Source organism: Astatotilapia calliptera, chromosome 12 (assembly GCF_964374335.1).
Source record: "Astatotilapia calliptera chromosome 12, fAstCal68.1, whole genome shotgun sequence".
NCBI lineage: Eukaryota > Metazoa > Chordata > Actinopteri > Cichliformes > Cichlidae > Astatotilapia > Astatotilapia calliptera.
In genome coordinates this window covers 24,901,402-24,921,781 of record NC_137433.1, presented here as the reverse complement: position 1 = coordinate 24,921,781, position 20,380 = coordinate 24,901,402, and the positions used below count along the sequence as shown (strand labels likewise).

General features: G+C 38.8%; 1 protein-coding gene across 2 annotated transcripts in view; it reads right to left on the bottom strand.

Annotated features, from left to right (window-relative positions):
- grid2 (glutamate receptor, ionotropic, delta 2) overlaps positions 1-20,380 on the bottom strand; it is a 548,182-nt gene that overhangs the window by 84,884 nt on the left and 442,918 nt on the right. For both annotated transcript variants that reach the window (XR_013912448.1, XM_026188535.2), the window contains exons 10-11: positions 17,771-17,968; positions 11,533-11,845 (exon numbers count right to left, since the gene is read on the bottom strand). Coding sequence is in view for 1 of the 2 variants with exons in the window: in XM_026188535.2 (XP_026044320.2) it covers positions 11,533-11,845; positions 17,771-17,968 (511 nt within the window). In the remaining variant the exon portion in view is untranslated. The remainder of the gene's footprint in view (positions 1-11,532; positions 11,846-17,770; positions 17,969-20,380) is intronic.

Here is a 20,380-nt window from a genome sequence, read left to right as displayed (position 1 = left end):
CTGCAGCAACGATCATAGCTACAGTCATAGCGTTCATGGAGAGAGCTGGTGAGCTAGCTTCACTAGTATTCTTTTAAATGCAGAAGGGAAGTTTTGTGCCTGTGCAGTCAAAGCTCAGCATGCAGGGTCTACGTGACACTTTATCACAATACAGCCAAGACATTCGCTACACAATAGGCCAGAGAAAATGCAAAACTCGGAAAAAACCCTGCAGTGACCTTTTGGATTGCATCAGTTACAGTTTTTATTTTTTATTTTTTCTTTTGGGGAGTATGTGGTGTACTGCTTTGGTTTTACTGTCTTCACACTAAATGTATTATTTAAAAGTATTTTAACTTTAACTGTACCCCGACAACATTGCCTTTCTTTCTGAAATACTGCTTGCTCCTGTTATTGTTCTGGCTGTGGTGTAAAGAGACATATTAACTTTCTCCCAGACAGACAGTGAACATATTTATTGACAAATGCTGTCTCTGTCTCTCTCTCTGTCTCTCTCTCTCTCTCTCACACACACACACACACACACACACACACACACACACACACACACACACACACACACACACACACACTCAGGCAAGTTCTACTTCCATACAAATTTCCCAAGTTACAGATCTTCAGCTTACATGGATGTGGGCTGGAATGTTGTGGTTTTTAAGTAGCATCACCAGAAAGGTGCACATCCTATTTCAAAAGCTGCAACCAAATCAATTTTACACCCATTTCAAGTGTCACGATATGAGGCCAAAGTCTCGCTCTTGTTCAGCAGGATTTTTTCTATAACTGGCATTCAGCTTCAGTATTATGGGTACTTTCACTAAAAAACAGAACCAGTTTATTCATAAATGGGCCGGAATGTTCTATTTTCTGATGGTCCACTGGGGGAGGGGGGGGGGGGGTGCATTTTGGGTAAACTTTCAAGGTTAATACCAGAATGTGGGTATGTGGGTCTCCTTTTTTTTACCCACTTTATAACAAGCTCATCTTCTAGGCAGCCTCTAGACTCAGACTATGTAACACTTGTGAATGTAGCTTAAGGATATGAAATGGCGAAAGAACATTGGCGTTCACATCTTCTATGTACTAATTTGGACACGTCATATCGATCAAATATGATTTTTGTGCTTTCGTGTGTGTTTTGTGTTTAGATCCGCTTACTAAGTATATACTTTTGCAAAATGACTGTAAACCCAAGCACATGTACATTCATACAAGTTTGTTCGCCTGCCATTCAAAAACTGCAACTTACTGCATCATCACTTGTGAAAATTCATTAAAACTGGTTGCTTTTTGGGATGGGAGACCAGCTTCCCATTCCCTAAAATGAATGAAGAGCAGCCAGTTAACCTGTAGGCTGCAACAGGCCAAGTGTGGAGACTGGCGATAAACAGCAGTTTTTTCTGTGTCAGGGTGTGTGCGTGTCTGCACCTTTATGTGTGCACGCTTTAGTGTGGCAACTTCTTAACGCCCTCCCAAAATAGCTGCGGTAAAAGTCCTCCTCTGAATGCGTGTGTAAGTGTATGTACCATATGCAGACTGCAAACTGCTTGACATTGGACTTATTAAATAAACGTTCTTTCCCCTCTTCTCTCTTCCTTTTTTCAAGCCTCATCAGCACTTTTTGCCTCCTTTTCACCGTTGAAAGGAACATAAAAATGATGGGGTCAGCAGAAATTTCTTTGAGCTTATTTACAGGCTATGTTTCTCCGCTCGGCTCCTATACGTGGATCAATACAGTCTGTGTACGATATAAGGGTTACAACAGCCAACAGGAAGTCGAGGCTGTATGTGCCTGTGTTCATGTGTATGTGGCTGCTTTGTATTTGCTTATTTCTAAAGGCCACAACTAACGGCTTTTCCCAGACAACATTTCACACACCAGTGTACATCCAATCCATAACACTAAGATTGCTGAAAAAGTCACAAATAATGAGGCTATTTCTTAATATCCCTCCCCGATAGTGTCCATACAATAACAGTAAACATAAATAACATAAAAACTGTGGACGATTGTTAGATAATGCCTTTTACTCTCAACAATTAATCCCAAAGAGGGTGTTAAAGGAATTGAGGAAAAGTTTGATGGAAACTATTCCAATAGCTTTGTGCGTTTCAAGCCCACAGTAACAATGGAGCTTCCCATACAAAGAAAAAAAAGAGCAAAATAAACACGTACACTCACAAAAAGGATGTAATACAAAGCCAGTAAGAACAGTTATACATGTGCACATCCACAGACATGCATGCAAATTGCATTAAGCTGAAAGTACAGTACTGTGGACTCATTATAGGTGGCTGTATGCAGACTGTGTCTTGTTCAATCAAACCAATAAGACCATGGCTGCCTCTCTGAGTGCAACTTCTGACAGATGGCTCTCTCAGCAATTTTCCCTTTGACTAGGACAAAGTGTGTGCGTTCCTATGCACACAAGTGCTCACAAAAAATACACTTCTTAGACTTCTCTCTTGATGGTGATTGTGTTTGAGTCGCTCATATTCAACTTTAACAATGTCATTCTCAATATTTCGCACATTGCACGCCACATGCCCTCCCTCTTCCTGTCACTTTTCTTGTCTCATCTTCTTTTCCTCTCCCTTTTTCAAGGGCTGCAGGTCCACACACACTGCCAGGTTACACAGATCTGCACCTTTCCTCGTTCAATAACCATAAACCAACACGTACTGCATACCCCAGGGGTGGGCAGTTTTTAGTCTTCGCTTCTAATCTGTAATGTGAAACCCATCGAGGCTTTGAATTTATGCACGTATGGCACTAATATTTTGAGAGGTACACTAAGGAAAGTTTGATGTGCAAATCCCACTTTTTCATCCATGTGTTAGCTAGTTAACAAAATTTCTGCCCATGTTTCAACTACTAATTTGACCTGCAATTGCTGGGGAAAAGTTTAGCTTGATTTGTGTTTGCCAAGTGAAGTAGATCGGATGATAGCTGAATAAAAGACAGACAGATATGTCTTGATTTATTAGAGATACTCCTGCCTCAGCAGACACTATAATGACTGGCTGAGCACTAACAAGGTGTCTAACAAGGTGCGAAACAACCAGCCCTCCCTCAGTTTGATCTCTTTTGACTGACCTATCCTCCATTCTCCCTCTTTTTAAAAAAAATTCTATCCAGCTGTGGGATTTTGTAATGTTCTTGGGGTTTGGTAGAAAAAGAAGCTGCCTTGTTAAGATAAATGATCTCATAAATCTCGCAATTATCTAGATTTGTGGAGGTTTACTGAGTGAAATCAGGACTTCATTTGTTGCCGTGCAAGTTGGGAAAGAAGAAAGTAGTAATTTTGCTCTATTGCTTTTCTGACAAGCGTTAAATCCTATAAATGCTATCGATCCTGCACTGGTAAATTTTATAAGCGTCTTATCAGTTATGATGTGTTTACTAATTATGTTGTGAGCTTTTTGGATTTTAATTTTTGTGGACAAGTTTTAACATTTGCCCAAGAAATGCCCTAAACAACTGTACATTCATTCAAATTCAGAGAACAAAAGTTACTGTGAGCACACCCACCAAGAAGCAGTTAGATCTTTTTTTTTTCCACTTGCATTCTGCACAATGCCTGACCTTTACAACACATTCACTGGGAAATAAACTGCATCCATTCAGCCTGTTTTCTCGAGGCAGTTAACAAAACAGTGCCCAAAATAAATATGCTTGTATTTCAATTAAGCCACCCTCCTCATTACTGTCCCTGGTAGCTACAGCTTCTTGGACTCCCTGGAGAAAGAATCTGGATAAAACAAGACCAGCAGATTGCAGTGTGCTTTGGAGCTGCTTTGACAGATACACATTTAGTAAGAGATAAACATCTTCAGTCACTAACAGCATGGTAAGATGCAGGCAAGCATGATATTATATGTATTTTAGTTCAAGAATTTTTTTCCTTTGCAAATGTTTGCAATGCATCTCGCTATTTGTCCTCACATAGCTCGTTTTTTTGCTGTCTGCAGATGAAAGTTTGATTACATTTAAGTATGATTAAACATTTAAAGATGGGAAAAACAGAGAATGCGAGAGAAAGAGTACACAGCATGTAAGAGTCATGTAAAGATATGACCGAACAATGCTTGTCAACACAAAATGGACATTTGAATGTGTCGGTGTGGTAACACCAAAGACCAAATCTGTTGCCCTACGCCAGCTATAAAAAAGAGACAAGGAGTCTTTGGCATTTTTCAATTTTTAATGTGCTTCTTCATGTAAAAAGTGAAGCTGTTTAACATTACTTTGTTATGCATTTTGAATCTGGAAAATGTCATGTGTACTAACAAAGTCTCAGAAAATCCCCTGATGGAGACAAAAATGAAAGAAGGCTCATGAAGAGCAGTTCCTATTCTTAATAATAATAATAATGCTAATACATTTTATTTATGAGCGCCTTTCAAGTCACCCAAGGACACTTTACAATAGGATAAATTGTAAAGTCTTGATATAAATTAAAAGCAAGAGCTAATCCAGACAAGAAGAATCATAATGAGGAGCTGGTCAAAGTGACAACTGCACAGAATTACCATCTCCCTCTATGTATAGAAACAACTGTTTCACTAAATGCCAGACTTCAAGACATCCTCATATCTGGTGAAACTACATCTTGATATTCAGACAGGAAATCTGCATAAAGGCAACGACACTGCTGCATTTACAAGAATATAAATCGTATTTAACCAACATCTGAAGTCTATACTAATACAGTATCACACAAGAAGTGAAAATTCTCACAAACAGTGGCTTTCTACAAATATACTCTCACCAGACACTTTATTAGGGACACCTGTTCTACTGCTAATAAAGGTAATCATCTAATCAGCGAGTCATATGGCAGCAAATGCATTCAGGCATATAGAAATTTGGATAAAGTTCCAACTGAGCACCAGAATGGAGAAAAAAGGTGATTTAAGTGACTTTGAATGTGGTTGTTGGCATCAGATGGGCTGGTCTACATATTTCAGAAAATACTGAGCTGCTGGGATTTCCCTGCACAGGAATCTCTAAGGTTTACAGAGTCTGATTGGACAAAGAGGAAATCTCTAGCATTCAGCAGTCCTCTGGGTGAAAATACTAAACAAGCTCAGGAAGACAACAGTAACTTAATCACTTGTTATAACCAAGGTATGCAGCAGAACATCTTGAACCTTAATGCAGAGGGGATGCATCACACTAAATCGGGCTCCACTCCCGGTAGCTAATAACAGGAAACTGAGGCTGTACACATGTGCTGTGGGATTCAGATGGTTGAGTCAGAATTTGCCGTAAAAAGCGTGAAAACACAGACATACCCGGCCTACAAATCTCCACCAATTATGTGATGTTATCATGCCAATATGGAGCAAAATATCTAAGGAATGTCTCCAGTTACTTGCTGAATCTACATCTCAAAGAATTTGAAGGCGTCCTCAAGCTGGTATTAAAAAGGTGTGACCAGCGCACCTTTATATGTGGAAATAGACATTGTTGATGACCATGAGGATGATGAAAAATTTTGTTAACTAGCTAGCTCAGCCACACGCTTTACTCAACCCTCAAACATCTGTCCGCATCACACGATTGCAGATATTTCACTTGAGAAAGAAAGCAGTGACTGAAAATTAGTTTCAACATTATTTTTTATTTAGTGATATTTATAATTATGGATGCTTATAACTGAGTTTAGGACATCTATAAACCAATGTTACTTTTAGCTGTTATTATTTATTATAATTTGCATGTTTATTGAGGAATATTTACATTAACACTTTAATATCATAAGAGTAAAAGTGAAATTAAACAAATAAAAGTTTTTATACCTATTTTGACTTTTTTTTTTAAAAATTCAGGTTCACATATTTCATCATTTTGTTTCCTCAACAAATACAGATGCAAACATCAACACCGGTTTCTCTGTACTGCCCTAAGAAAGAAATCTAATCAGATACTGCAAATACTGAGCTATGATCAGGGATTTGCGTCTCACAGTTTGTCTCTGAGTTTGTCTGTGACAGGAAAATGTCAGCTAAAATCTCATTTTCTGAGCTTTCCTTGACAGTTTGGCTCACTGGCCCTTAATAGTCAAGCAGATTTACGTAAAAGTAGCAATAAAAAACACCCTATAAGTACTTGATGGCAACGTAAGACTGGATCGATTTGTAAGAACAGAAATTTACTAAGTACAGAAACACTTTCAGACAAATGTATTCATGAGAACTCAGTACGGGGAATTTTCACTGGCAGAATCTAGGACCCTCATACTGAAGTACATACTTGAGTAAATGTACTTAAATAACTTTTTGCCCACTGAAGGAACGAGGGGAAGACAGATGTGAAGAGGACAGAAGGTACACATCCTATTCAAACCTGCTTTTAGGATGAGATTGCACCAGCTGGATGTAATCATACATGAGCAGAAAGAAAGAAGTGGACAGAGGGGGCCAAGAGAGATTGCTGCTGAATGGAGAAAAAAGGGGAGAAGGACAGGAAGCAATTGTGACAGAAACAGGAACAGAACAAAAGTGCACAGAGTGGAAGAGAGCGAGAGAGAGATGCATTTAATGGAACTGCTGAGAGACGGTCTCTTCTCACTATGGCGCATCTTTGTTGCAGGAGAGACACTTTGAGGGAGACGGGAAAAAGGAACAGAGGGAGGAAAGATGGAGATAGAGGGTTGAAGTCAGGAGGGGTGGATGTCCTAAAGTTGGGTCCACTTTACAGAAGCACAAAAGAGTCGTTAGAGAGGGATAATGGATTAGAGGGAGTCATAAAGAGAGAAAGAGAGGAAAGGAGAAGGAGAGAGCAGGAAAATGATGATAACGTTGGCTTCCCAGCAGTATGGCACAGCAGAAACAGAGATAATGATTGAGGGAGAGACACATAGAGGAACCAAGAGACAGAATGAGGAGTGCAGACTGTGAACGCACTCACACTGAGAAAACTCAGCAGTGAGTACAGAGATTTGGGGAATGGAGAGAACTGGGGGATGCTGGGTTGAAATGCAAACGGAGAGAGTAGGGAAACAGATTTTTTTTTTCATACAGTACAGTATATGGTTCTCCAACAAAGCTCTCTCTCCTTCACACACATAGTCACATACAGATAGATACACAGCAGGGGTTGGTGGGAAAAGGGAGAAGCACAGAGAGGAAGAGAGAGATGTTTGGAGAAGCAGATGGAAAGATGAAAGCACTGATTGTGGCCTATGAGCCTGACTCTGTGTGTGCTTGTGTCTGTGTGTTTGTGTGTGTGCGCGTGCATTTTTTCATACAGTGAAAACTAATTTTGTAAGAGTGTGTGCTGTATCTGTGTGATTGCATATGCTTTTCTCACAAAAACTGTTGTAATTGAGCTATAGCAGCACTCACACTGACAGGTAACACACACACACATATGTGCAAACAACACCAAAAAACAAAACCCAAAATACCAGTCTGTTTCTCCATGGTGTTTGTTCTCCCCTACTGGTTTAAACATTAATTATGGACACCAGAAAGTGAGAGAATGGCTGACAAAGATTTGCATAAGACAAATATTCAATTTGACAACAGAGTTTTGCTTTTGACTCTTCTACTTTAGCTCAAATTCTGCGGGCAAAACTTGGGAGTCAGGACAGGACAGAGAGGAAAAGGAGAGAAGTTTGAGGCAGACACGGGGAGACAGGAAGTTTAAAAGAGGAAACGGGACGGGGAACAGAGTAACCTGTCTATCTCAGTTTCATTGCTTCTTTTTGTCAGGATGTCCAACTTGCATAACAGAGCTTCTCTCCCTGCTGCACAGGTCAGCAGATATGCGGCCATTTACCCATTTCAATACCGACAGAGTTTATAGCAAATTTGTTCGGTCTGGCCGTTTTTGCTTTCATCTCGACGAGAGAATGTAGCCTTGGATGAAAAAAGAAAAAAAAAAGTCAGTCAAAATAAAAAGTGTTGCAGTTGTTGCAGTTCTAAAACGACATATGTTGCAGACGCTTTTTGTCTGTCATTTTATTTCTTGGCTTTCTATTTTATGCTTCCTCCCTCCTTTTTATATTTGTCTTAGTCTTAGCACTTTGAGGTTTGCTATCAAAGAAAGGGATCACTTATTAATTAATTGCATCAATACTGTATTTTTTTTTTAAATATTCAATGCAATTCTTTAGAGAGACTTAAACATGCTGAAAAACGAACACTTTAATTTGCCTTTGGATTTATTCTGTCTCTAATATCCCTAGAAAATTCTGTTTATTCTTTACAGGCTATAATTAGAACCACATTATTATCCTCAGTAATGACAAACACTTTAATTCCATGACATGTAAATGTGTCTATCTCACAAAAGCTTCTTCCCTTTTGAGCACGTATTGTTGTCTGCAGTTACGCTGAGTGAAGCAGGCCCTTCCGAATAATCTTTTGAGAATTTTGGTCTGATGTACTGCAACTTTCTTCTGACCATCCTCCCTGCATGTCATCCAAACTGCTGTAGGGTGTATTGTTTTCTATCATCCTGAGTTCTTGCATGTCACCCTCCCCCCTGCTCTATCTTCGCTGCCCGCCTGTAGTGGCTCATTTCAGATCTAAAACCAGGTGTACAAGACTGCAAACTAGTGCATATCCCCATCCCTCCAGGCCATGTTCTGTCCGAGGCCCTATATACAAGTCAGTCAATGCCCTGCACTAAGCTAATGTTGTCTGCTGGGCTGTCCTAATAATGTGACCTGGTAATCACTCATCCCAGCCTTGCCTCCCCCATCCTCTTGGTTCTGAAAAATATTGGAATGACCTTCCCACCTCAGCCAGGGCTAACGTGCAACACAGCAGAAGCTGAAAATTAATCTCCTTAGGAACATTTCCCATCTTTTAAGTCATTTCCTCTCTTATATAACCTTTCCTCTGCGCTGACTGCTTACATACTTCATTCTTACCCTGGATATCTTTTTTTATTGTGTGTGTGACTGTGTGTGATCGCCTGCAAATTTACTAATTTTCCTGCACTTCCAACTTTTAGTCCCCCTTGAGGACTGCTAAAACACTTACATTATATTTGTGTTGGCAGCAAAGGAGACACCGTCTGCTGTCAGATGGATTCTGTAACTTATTTATTAATCTTTAATATCATAGACTAATTCACCTTATAGCTCCCTGTTGCTTTATGGCTTTTTGCTCTCTTTCTTCCCCTTCCTGCAGCATATCGTCAAACTATATCTGTGAACAACTGATCTTTTTTTTCCTGCAGAAAACTCTCTTTGATGTGCTGTTTTATTTGAGAAGATACTGTATTACTAGTGCATAATAAAACCAAATCCCATGATTTTATTTGTCCCTTTGATGTAGCAGTTAGGAAGTCAAGAACCAAGCAGCAGATTTCATATGATGCAGTCCCTCCCTTTGCGTCTTTATACACGCTTCCTTCTTCTGTCTCTTTCACTCTCATTGAGACCAATTAGAAATAGTTAATGGAGTACAGATATTTTTCCCCACTACATCTTCTGTACACACGCCAGACTGAGAGACCTCTGGGTGAGGTTGTAAACAAACAGTCACTTGGCTGCTGCCCTAGTGGCTCACATGAGCCACAGTGAAGAACAGAATTTGTAAGGCAGACTCTTAGAAAGGAAGAAGGGGAAAAGATGAAAAAATGGAAGTGTGCAGTAAAAAAAAAAAAAAGGAGCGACCTAAAGAAAAAGTCAAAGGGAAGAAGAAAAGAAAAGAGAAAGGTTTGTAAAAATCAGTGTAATCCCTTTGCACCTCTCTGTTTCTCATCTCACCCTTGCTCCGTCTTGCAGTGAGTGACAGAGCCAAAAGCAAAATTCTGGCGTCAAGTTTGACTATTCACTCCCATCACTCATCTCCTGCTGTGGGTGTCTTTTCATCTGAATCAATTTTCCCTGGGGGTAATATTTCTAGGTGAAGCACAAAGGTCTGGGACATTATAGAGGTGCTGTGAGAAAGCTGCTGAATGAATATTCAATGTACCTGTGTGTGTGTGTGTGTGTGTGTGTGTGTGTGTGTGTGTGTGTGTGTGTGTGTGTGTGTGTGTGTGTGTGTCATGTAAAAAGTCCAGAAAAAAATCTGTAGACAGAGGAAAATATCAGGAATGGTGAAGCTTAATAGGACTTCCTGAACAATCGGTCATTTTTGATGAACTTGACTTGTTTGATGAACAACCTGACTGAGTGGTGCAAACTTCACAACCTTCATTTTCTTGGGAAGTGAAAAACATGCCACTCGTTTGACACACTCTGTCTCAGTAAGCTCTCTTATTTTCTACATACCATATCATACACAAGTGCAGGACAACCCCACTGTGGAAGAATGAGATCCTTTCTCTCTCTTCTTTTCTTTCTAACGATGCCATGACTAAAATGTTAATTACAGCTAAAAAGAGAAATGATTGTGAATATCAAACAGCAATTAGCATGTATCATCATCATCATCATCATTACCACCATTAGCTGCAGCACAAGATGGAGGATTATTTACCAAATGGCGAAATGCTCATCAGTTGCTTATTCAGGGCTTGAAATGTTTCACAGGCAGTGTTAAAAAAAACATTCCTCCTTAAATTTGCATAATTAATGTTGCTTAAAAAATTAACTATTGCAAGGCCCAGAGCATGACAACAAAAGAGCACTGTGCTCATTGGCAAATAGCACATATTTTGCGAGAAACCCAAGATTGAACCTGAGAATATTAAGATGCTTATCTTCAAAAGTAGCTTCTATATTCTTTATATGGATACTTTATGAAACACATGCCCTAGATGGAAAACAGACACATTCGTATGCACACACACAAATACACACTCCTAACTCTTTTGAAATTTTCTCCTTATGCTGTGCATCTGTTTCTACGCCGATGAAATTTAAATCCTTTTCCACGTGTCAATTGTCTGATCTTCACACCTGAGCACAGCCTGATGAATTCTGGAAAAATCTTCAGACCGATCACCGGGATAAGGCCATTATCTTTCCTTCAATCCATGTGGAACAAAATGTCTCCTCCTTTTTGTTCTAATTTGACTATTGTGCTATAACACGAAAAGGCAGTTCACACCTATGGTACTCAGAGGAGCTATTTTATTTTATTTTTAAATTAGATTGCTTTCACAAGCTCATTTTTTCCATCTATGCTTCCCATCCCTACCATTATTCCCCTGTTTTACCAGTGAGATAGATCCTGCAAATAAGCCATGCGAAAGACCTCATCGACCACAGCGGCCCAATGCATAAAAAACATGCTTTGTTTTAAAGGTTGCATTTGTTTTAAAGGTTGTAGATTATTAAGAGATAGGTTTTTGGGAATGTATTCTTGCAGACAGGGTTTGCCACCCTGTCAAAATAAATAAAACGGAAACTTGAACTTTCCAACATTTGGTTAACATTGTGAAAAGGTCTAATGAACTCAAACCATGACCTAATCAGATCTCATCAGTCTTGGTGCATAAACATAACTTAAGCAACAAGTGAAAACAAAATGACTAATGAATATGACTAATAGATAAATAAATAAACCATTATTCTGCTGCTGCTGAACTTGTGTTTCACCCCCTCTATCCTGCTTTCTTACCTTGTTGTACAAACGAGCCGTACACGAACCACATGGAGTTGTACAGCGTTGTTGAAGACACAGGTCCCATGGGGAGCCGAGGTGGGTTGAGCCAGTTGAGCAAGTACACCAGGATGCCAACGAGGAGCACGGTGCCTGCGATGCACGCCCACAGTGACAGGTCGAAGGGTGCCAGGCAGGCAAACATGTCCACTGTGCGCTCAGCCTTGCGCAGCAGAACGCCCACAGAATAATCCATGTAGCGTGTGGTGAAGTCCACAACGCTCTCTCGCTCAGGCGTGATGGTCAAGGCAGAAAGTCCCACATCAGCTCGCTGCAAGAGGCAAAGAAGTTTGAAGTATTAAAACTGTGAAAATGTGTCAGTGAGGAAGTCAGCTGAAAAATGTGGATTCTTATAACAGCCTTAAAGTCCATCTGCGTCTTCTCATCACCTAAAATAAAGAATCGAAGGACAGCGTGCAAAAAAATGTAACAGTTATCTGGAAATATCTGGCATAGAGGAAGAAAACACATGTCACAGTGATGGTAACTAGTAGTTACAATTACAGTACTTTTAAAAATGTCATAATGAACCCCCTTGTAACACCCTACTAAATTTAGATATATCTGACAGATATCAGCAAGAGATTTAAATCCATATAGGCCCTGGCTCAATTTGCACTTGTATTCTAATATGTGGCGTTTGAATCATTTACAAATGAATTAATTAATCTGTTTTCTGTCAGTATGCTTTCTGAAGCACTTAAAACCTTTCTCTTCACTTGTAAGGCTTGTTAAGAGACAACAAATGACTGCTTTAAATATGTGCAAAGATTTTAAGTTGAAAAAACAGCCGTCACTGAGTGCGTCTGCCAAGGAAAACAGGCTGAGCTTAGCTTTAATGCAGAAACAATGATGGATAATTAAAACGTTTTCAGTCCCCAGTGCTTGACTAGCAACTGCAGACATCTGCTTATACTATAATAGGGATTTAAGATGCTGCTGTGAGCGCATGCTGGTGTTTGAAATCTATACTACAGTGAGAGAGGGCACATATTATGAACTTGTTCGATAATGAGATTTTCTTTGTTGCCATAAACAACTGACTCTAGCAAGTTAGGTGAATTTGTAGGCAAACGCTGAGCCCTACAGGTACCGTACACACAGATTATGTACTTATATAGACACAGACCACATCCACATTTACATACACACACAAAAGCAAACAAAAAACTTAATTCCCACCCTCCATCCAAATTTTACAGCTCAGTGAAAAAACAAAAATGCTTAAATGTGGAGAAATTGTCACTTACACTGCGTAAGGCGAAAATTTCAGAATTCCTGTAAGATGGCTGTGGGTTGGGACAACAGTGATATGCATACAACAGTGTGTGTGTGTGTGTGTGTGTGTATAGGATGAGATGAATTGCCATGCTGACACATGTGGTCAGTCAATATGAAAACTTACAGGAAGCACTCTGGGTAATAATTATCTGGTATAATTTGGTTTTGGAGAGATAAACCTTGTAGCTGACTGATGGGGAAAACAGAATTATTTGCATGTTCAGTTTATTTGCAACTTGTGCTCATCTGTGTACACATAAATATGCATTGTGCTTGAAGCATTTCTCGGTAATTTTGTGAGCCACTGGGGGAGAGGGGCCTAGAAATGTTAAATACAAACTGCAAGTATTCAAGGTCAAGGAAAGGAGAGCCAAGTCTTACAAAATCACTCAAGCCTGACACACAGCCGAAGGAAAATAATGAAGTGATGGAATCGGAAATTTCTGAGAAAACACTGCTCAACTGAAGAAAACAAAAGACAACAATCAAAGAAAAATATATACTTGACCTAGGGTGAACAAAATGTGCATCAGGTTAATATGATTTCATCAAAGGACATCAGCAGGTATTGTGCAGATGCAGATATAAATATGAACTTGCACAAACACTTTCACGTAGTCATAAAAAGGTTGTTAAAATTAAATTAGATCTAACTGTATAAAAATGGTGCGTGTTTGGGCTGGAAATTGAAAAAAAAGTTTTTCCTGCCATTAAGAGATGATCATGGCAGAAAAACACTGTAGTATTGATTTGAAAGGATCTGGTAAGATGCACACCTGTAAACCACGTTTTTTAAAATCAAACAGTTCAAGATGCGATCAAAGTGCAGCAAAACTGAAAAGCAAGCTTTGTTAGTCGAAATCAGGTAACTGACCTTGGCTATTGAAGAATATCTCATTGCTTTGCCTCGAGAGGCTCATGGGCTGCTTTTGCAATGTGCTTTGGGTCATTATCTATTTGCACTGTGAAGTGCTGTTTGATCAGTTTTGCATCATTTGGCTGAATCTGAGCAGAGACTACAGCCTTGTACACTTTACAATTCATCCTGCTACTCCTCTCTGCAGTCACATAAAAAACCCCTCTTGTTTCATTGGCTGCTATATATACATGTGGTAAGCTTTGAATCCTGAGCTGTTTATCTCGTTTCCACAGCTTTGTCTTCCATCAGTGTGCTTTAAGTTAATATTGGTTTCATGGACCCACAGAATTTTTTTACAGAGCTGTGCAGGTCTTTTTTAGATGTTTTGTGGCAAAGTTTAATCTACCCTTTCTCTTCTTGAGCGTAACCAGTGGTTTACACCTTCTTGTATTTTCATTCATGAAGGGATCTCTTGATTGTAGTCTTTGGCAATGATACGCCTACCTCCTCAAGAGTGTTCATGAATTAGAAAGACGGTGTGAAGGTGGTTTTTCATGACCAGAGAAAGACTTCTGTATTCATTCACTTCAGTTGTCATAAATGATCTTCCAGGCCTTTTGGTGTTGTAAGTGCTTTCCTTTTAAGAATGTACCAGAGATTGCCGATTTGGCTACTCGAAGTTGTCTTATTTTGTTTTTATACTCTAATGATGGACACCTTGCCTTGCTTCAATATCTCTTTGGACCTCTTGCTGAGAGTTCCAGTGAACAGCTGCCAAATGCAACTTCCACACTTTGCAACAACTGATCTTTTATCAGCTCATTGTCATGGAATAATGAAAGAACAAAATGGTTGTAATTCCCAAACGTCTAACTTTGTCAAACCCCTCGATTTATAGATAAAAGCTCCCAATTAAATCACATCTTGGTTGCTTTGTTTAAAATCTAATACGGTGGTGGACAGAGGCAAAATTACAAAAACTGCATTAATAACCAAATATTTTTGGACCTAACTCCACTCTTTCCTCCCCTTTTCCACCTTAGTGTGTGAAGTTCAAAAGAATTGTTCACTTGTGAGTAGGGATGGGTATCGAAAACCGGTTCTTGTTGAGAATCAGTTCCCACTGTTTCAATTCCTTGGAATTGTTTGCCATTTTTGCAAACGATTCCCTTATCGATTCCAGTCGCCCCGAATGACGTCACCGCGTTGCGGAGCGTCATTTACCTGACAGGAAACACGGCGCGTAAGCGGCTCAAACGCTCAAAAGTTTACGAGAACGGATGACAACAGGGCAACTTGCAATACTTGCAAAGTAGATACTTAATTTAAGGGAGGAAACACTACGAATATGCAAAAGCATTTGCTCACAAAACACGTGATAACCTTAAATGAATGTCATGTTTTTAATTCTGCTCCGGACTCGTGAATCTCAACCCAGCAGCAGCGGTAACGTTTGCACGTCCTCTCCCGTTAATGCGGCAGGTAAATAATCAACTAACAGTGCATATTATGTTAGCGCAATCTGCCTTATTACAAAACCTGCTATTACTGTGCATTTAGGTGACCATGATGAGACGGACAGACAGAGTCTGGCTGGCTCAGATGCTGGCAGTTCTCGCTGCAGTCTACCGGTAGCGTCTCCTTTCAGGCCAGGATAGACGAATGTCACCGAGCAGTGACTGAGTTTGTGGTAAAAGGCTTGAACCAGTGTTGCCAACTCCTCAGTAAGGAAAATCGCTATTGGTTGTCCTAAAAGTTGCTAGAAGTCGCTAAATGACGTCATCGCCTAATTTGCATAATTGGTCATGCTAATCTAATTGTAACCTATGTTGTTGGAGAGAGAAATAACATCGTGGAAGAGACATAAAGTGCGTAAAAAACGTCCTAAATGCATTTAGAGTTTATTTAGAACTACAAATTAAATTTATTTTAGCAATTATTGTTTTTTTAAATGTCACAATTCCAACCCTGCTCCTTTACCCGGGCTTGGACCGGCAAAAGTGACCTGAAATAGGCACTCTGGTGGAGTTACTTTGTGTGTGTGTTTATAAGTAGTTTTAAACCTTGTGATCCACAAAACAGCATAAGAGTAAAACAGTAAAAGAAGAACTGACTGCGTTACAGCACCCACTGCTTGTTGAGAGTAAAATCGATACGCGCTTTCACGTCCTTTTTTTAGCAACTTTTTTTCTAAAAAAAAGTCGCTAAGGGGTCTGAAAACTCGCTAAATATAGCGACAAAGTCGCTAAGTTGGAAACACTGGCTTGAACCCATTTGCCACAGCAGATGCCCCCAATTTTAGGTAAGTGAATGTGTTTAATTGTAGGCAGGGTCATTACTGGATATTCTTGTGTAATTGCTACTGAATAATTTATGTTATGCTTTGTTATTGCTACAGAAGAATATTTATTTTATTATTTTACATTTACAATTTTTTTTCCTCGGGACCCTGTGACACCCCATTGAAGAGCCGTAGGCTGGATCTCTTAAGATCTCACTGTTGGGTTTGTAAGGCCATGTTACTCCTAAATTTCTATCTTGTTCAAAGAGAAGATATAAAACAAAGTTCTAAGCTAATCAAACTTAGTGTTCTCCTTTTTTAAAAAGAATCGATAAGAGAATCGATAAAGAATCGAATCGTTAAACAGAATCGAAAATGGAATCGGAATCGTGAAAATCTTACCAATACCCATCCCTACTTGTGAGTGCAGTCACGAAAGAATAAACAGGAAAAAACAGGTAAACTCACCTTAAATGTTGAGTTTAAAACCTAAAATATTTATTTAGTCCTACCTTTGCTCAGACCTCATATTTAATAGGAAAAAAATAGTAATAAAAAAAAGTTTTAGCAAAACATAAATTATTTTAAGCATAAAAGAATGACTTGATTGCAAGAAACTAAGGTAAGCTCAGGGTTTATTATTGGCTTCCACATAACAACAGTCAATGAATATTTTAAACAATCAAAGCCACAGAGGAACAGAAAGTGCCTGTCAAATCATGAGTTATTTTCACAAGGTTCACAAGAAACACTTTCCTGTGTTGCCTTGTCTTTTAAGATGGACTCCAAGCAAAGCAACAGCAATCTTGCATGTGCTAGGAGTTTTTCAGATTTGAAATATTTATGATTATTAGTATCATCACATTTCAGTGATATTAAAAACAGAAATTCATATGTGACTACTCTAGACTTCCTGCATGTAAAAGTTCAGCTTGGTTTTATTGTGTGACTTTGTTTAATCAGCAAAAGACGGTGTGAGTATGATATGAAATATATGTATGATGTGACAAATAGTTATCAAACTCAAGCATTTACAACTAGCGCAAGATAAGCTGCCAGGTCTCCATTTATGTTTCTCTAGGATATGCTGCAAGGAACAAAACTAAAAAAACTGCTCTCACACATATAATAAGGGCACTTTGAGATATAACAGAATATTAAACAGCAATGAAACTGGTAAATTTTGAAGTATGTCAACTGAAGTCTATGTCAGTAGGGCTAAGTCATGGTCAAAGTAGTTATTTTTCAAATATGCCAATTTACTACCCTCAATCTAGAGGCCTCTCCATCTTTGGTGAACCCACATTTATAGTGTCACTATATCATCTCCACTTTTCCACTTTCCACTGAAGCAGTTCAAGTGTCTGCCAGCAGTTATAACACTTGAAGATACTTGAAGCTAGTCAAATTATTATAAAGTTGTTGTGTTTCTCTAGTATGCAAAATCACACAATATTTCATCTCTGCGCCTCCCAAATCCACTTCAGCTTACATAGTACAATTCTTTATGAATGAGTGTCTAAATGTTTCATTCCAAATTAAAGAAGTTTAAAGACATAAATCCAATGGTTACCAAGTGGGTGATGATGGAACCCATCCGAGTGTGAACTAAACCTAAGAGAGGCTGTTCTGTTCAGCAATTGATTCGTGTCTACATGCAAGCTTCTCCTCCTTCTGCAGTGATATAGTATAAGTGTGTGCATAAACAGGGAACATGTATTTGTATATGCATTTGTTTGCTCATGTGCATTTGTGTATGCAAGTGATCTTCTTACCTTGAAGACTAATTCGCCCATCAGTCCATTCCATTGACCATCAGGCTGCAAGCTGCCATATTTGTGGTCTGGAGCAACATAGATCTCATACTTAAAGCCCAGGTAGTTTGACAGAGCATCCAGGACATCGATGGAAAAGCCCTGGTACTTCTTTGGTTTCCCAAGAACATTCTCTGACACCATTACAAACGGCTCCTCCTAGAAGGCAACGAACAGTCAGCGTGTCAGTAAGTCAGTCAAGCAGCCAATCAATGCACCATTCATTCAAGCATCAAGTCCCCCATTACCCTAATAACCATGTTAGCAGCACAAAAGATCATTTTGATGGCTGCAAGCATATCTGAGAGAATCTACATTTTACATTTAAAGATAATGATACAAGCAATGCCTGAAAAGGTAAAACTATATGTTACAGGTAGGCTCTTCTCTGGGGTTTATTTTCTACTACCTACTAGAGATATTAATGCTGCAAATGTGAAAATAATCCTATGTGTTATTCTAGAAGAAATCAAAGTATGAAAGCAAGCAGACATCTTTCAGCATATGTTCATTATTTAAATTATATGCTGAAGCACCTTTTGAGTGAGTGTATGTTGACTGTAACAAGTGAAAATCATGATTAACCCCATTATTTGAAGTTCTCATCTCGGCATACTTGTATTCATTTATGGAACCAATTTATTAATTTACTGAAATGGTACCCTGTCTGACAACTTAAAGTGAATTAAAATGTTGAAGATCAATAACTGCACCCTAAATTCCAGCAGTTTTGTTTTTAACGGTTCATTCTTAAATACCATTGGGAAGCCTAAATCTCTTGTATATTGATTTCTGGCACTTGGCTCTCTGTTGAGGTTAAATGACATCCAAAAGCGTTGTCATTTTAGGCAATTAAGTGAACAAAGCACAAGGGAAAACAAGGTTTTTTTTTTAAATTTTCAAGGAAACTTTGCTTATACAAAAAATAGAAAGCAACATGAGACTTATTTTCATTTCCTACACCTTGGATTATGTGTTTTCCTTCTAGCCGTTTACCACACAATTCTTGTTTAATAAATCCTTACTGATGAGTGAAACATTGCAGACCAATGTGTCTTATTTTATGAGACTGTTTGTGTTATTGACAGGATATTGGGTGCACATTAAGCACAGACATTCCAACAGAAACATATACACACAGGGCATTCTACACATTAACTTGGCATTTTCAAATCCTTGCTAGCAGCTGCAGTTCAATAAACTATTAGACAGTGAGTGGACATGCATACCAAGTCCCTCTCTTACCACAAGCATCCATCAATTCAGGTGGGAACACCCACTAATAAAAACAGCCATACATACTGATTTTCCCCTCAACTGACACTGATTGCTTCCTTATTTGGGGGGTTCTGTAAACCTTTATAAACAAATAGACATGGTGGAGAAAAGCTGGTTGGCATTGTTCTGCAGGACAATCAAGGCAAAGTAATAGTACAAATTTCCTGATCTACAGTTAATTACACTATATAACTTTTAAACTACATTATGTGTGAAAGACAGAGTAGGTGTGGAAAACACATAACACCAGCAGTTAACGTTTTTTAAGCTTAACTTTTTTTTCCATAGCATTAATGTATTAAAGTACATTAAAGTATCAAAGAGTTATCACAAATGGCATGCATATTAACGTTAGCCATTTCACTATAAGCACTTGATTAATTGGCCAACAACAGGTGTGAGGACCTCTATAAAGCAGAAGTTTTGCAGATCTGTGTTAACAAAATAGCAAAGAAGAAAGGCATCAGCAATAGTTTTAGAGAAGTAATTCTTGCTGCCCATCAATCTGGGAAAGGTTATATGATCCAAACAATTTCACATCTATTATTCTATAGTAAGAAGAATTATTCACAAGTGGAAAACTTTCAAGACAGATGCTAATCTTCCAATGAGTAGATATGGAGTGGAGCCTAAGGTCGGACTATGCGATGCTACTAGTAATGCAGTTAACGTGTTACAAACGTAAGGTCATAGAAAAAGAAAAATACTGAATAAGTATGGCTTGTTTGGAAAGGGCTGCAATGGCAGCACAGGTTTGGTTTACAGAGATACATTCAAACCACAAAACTTCGGGAATATTGTTCATTACACAGATGAGACCAAAGTGCAGATGTTTGGGCATTTGGTGAAAACCAAACACGACATATCAGCACAAACAGCTCATAACACCTGTCAAGCACAGAGGCGAAGGGGGGAAGATTTGGGCTTCTTCTACAGTGATCATAATCAAAGTATTCTAGAACCAAATATGAGGCCATGTTGGAAAAAAATCAAAATATTGCAATCACCCAAAGTCTACACTTCAACCCAATTGAAATGCTGTGGCACAACCTCAAGAGTGCTGTGCATAAATGAATGCCTGCAAACCTCAAGGATCTAAAGAAGGTGTCCACCAGAAATCCTCCACAATAATGTGAAGAAAAAGCTATTGAATCATGAGGTGTACTTGTGAAAGTGTGTACTTTCTTTTAGTCATGACTGTGTTTTATCTTATCTTATCTCATCTTATCTTAGCTCTGAGAGAATTAATACACTTGTGGGTATGCAACTGATATTTTTTTTCACTTGCAAAAT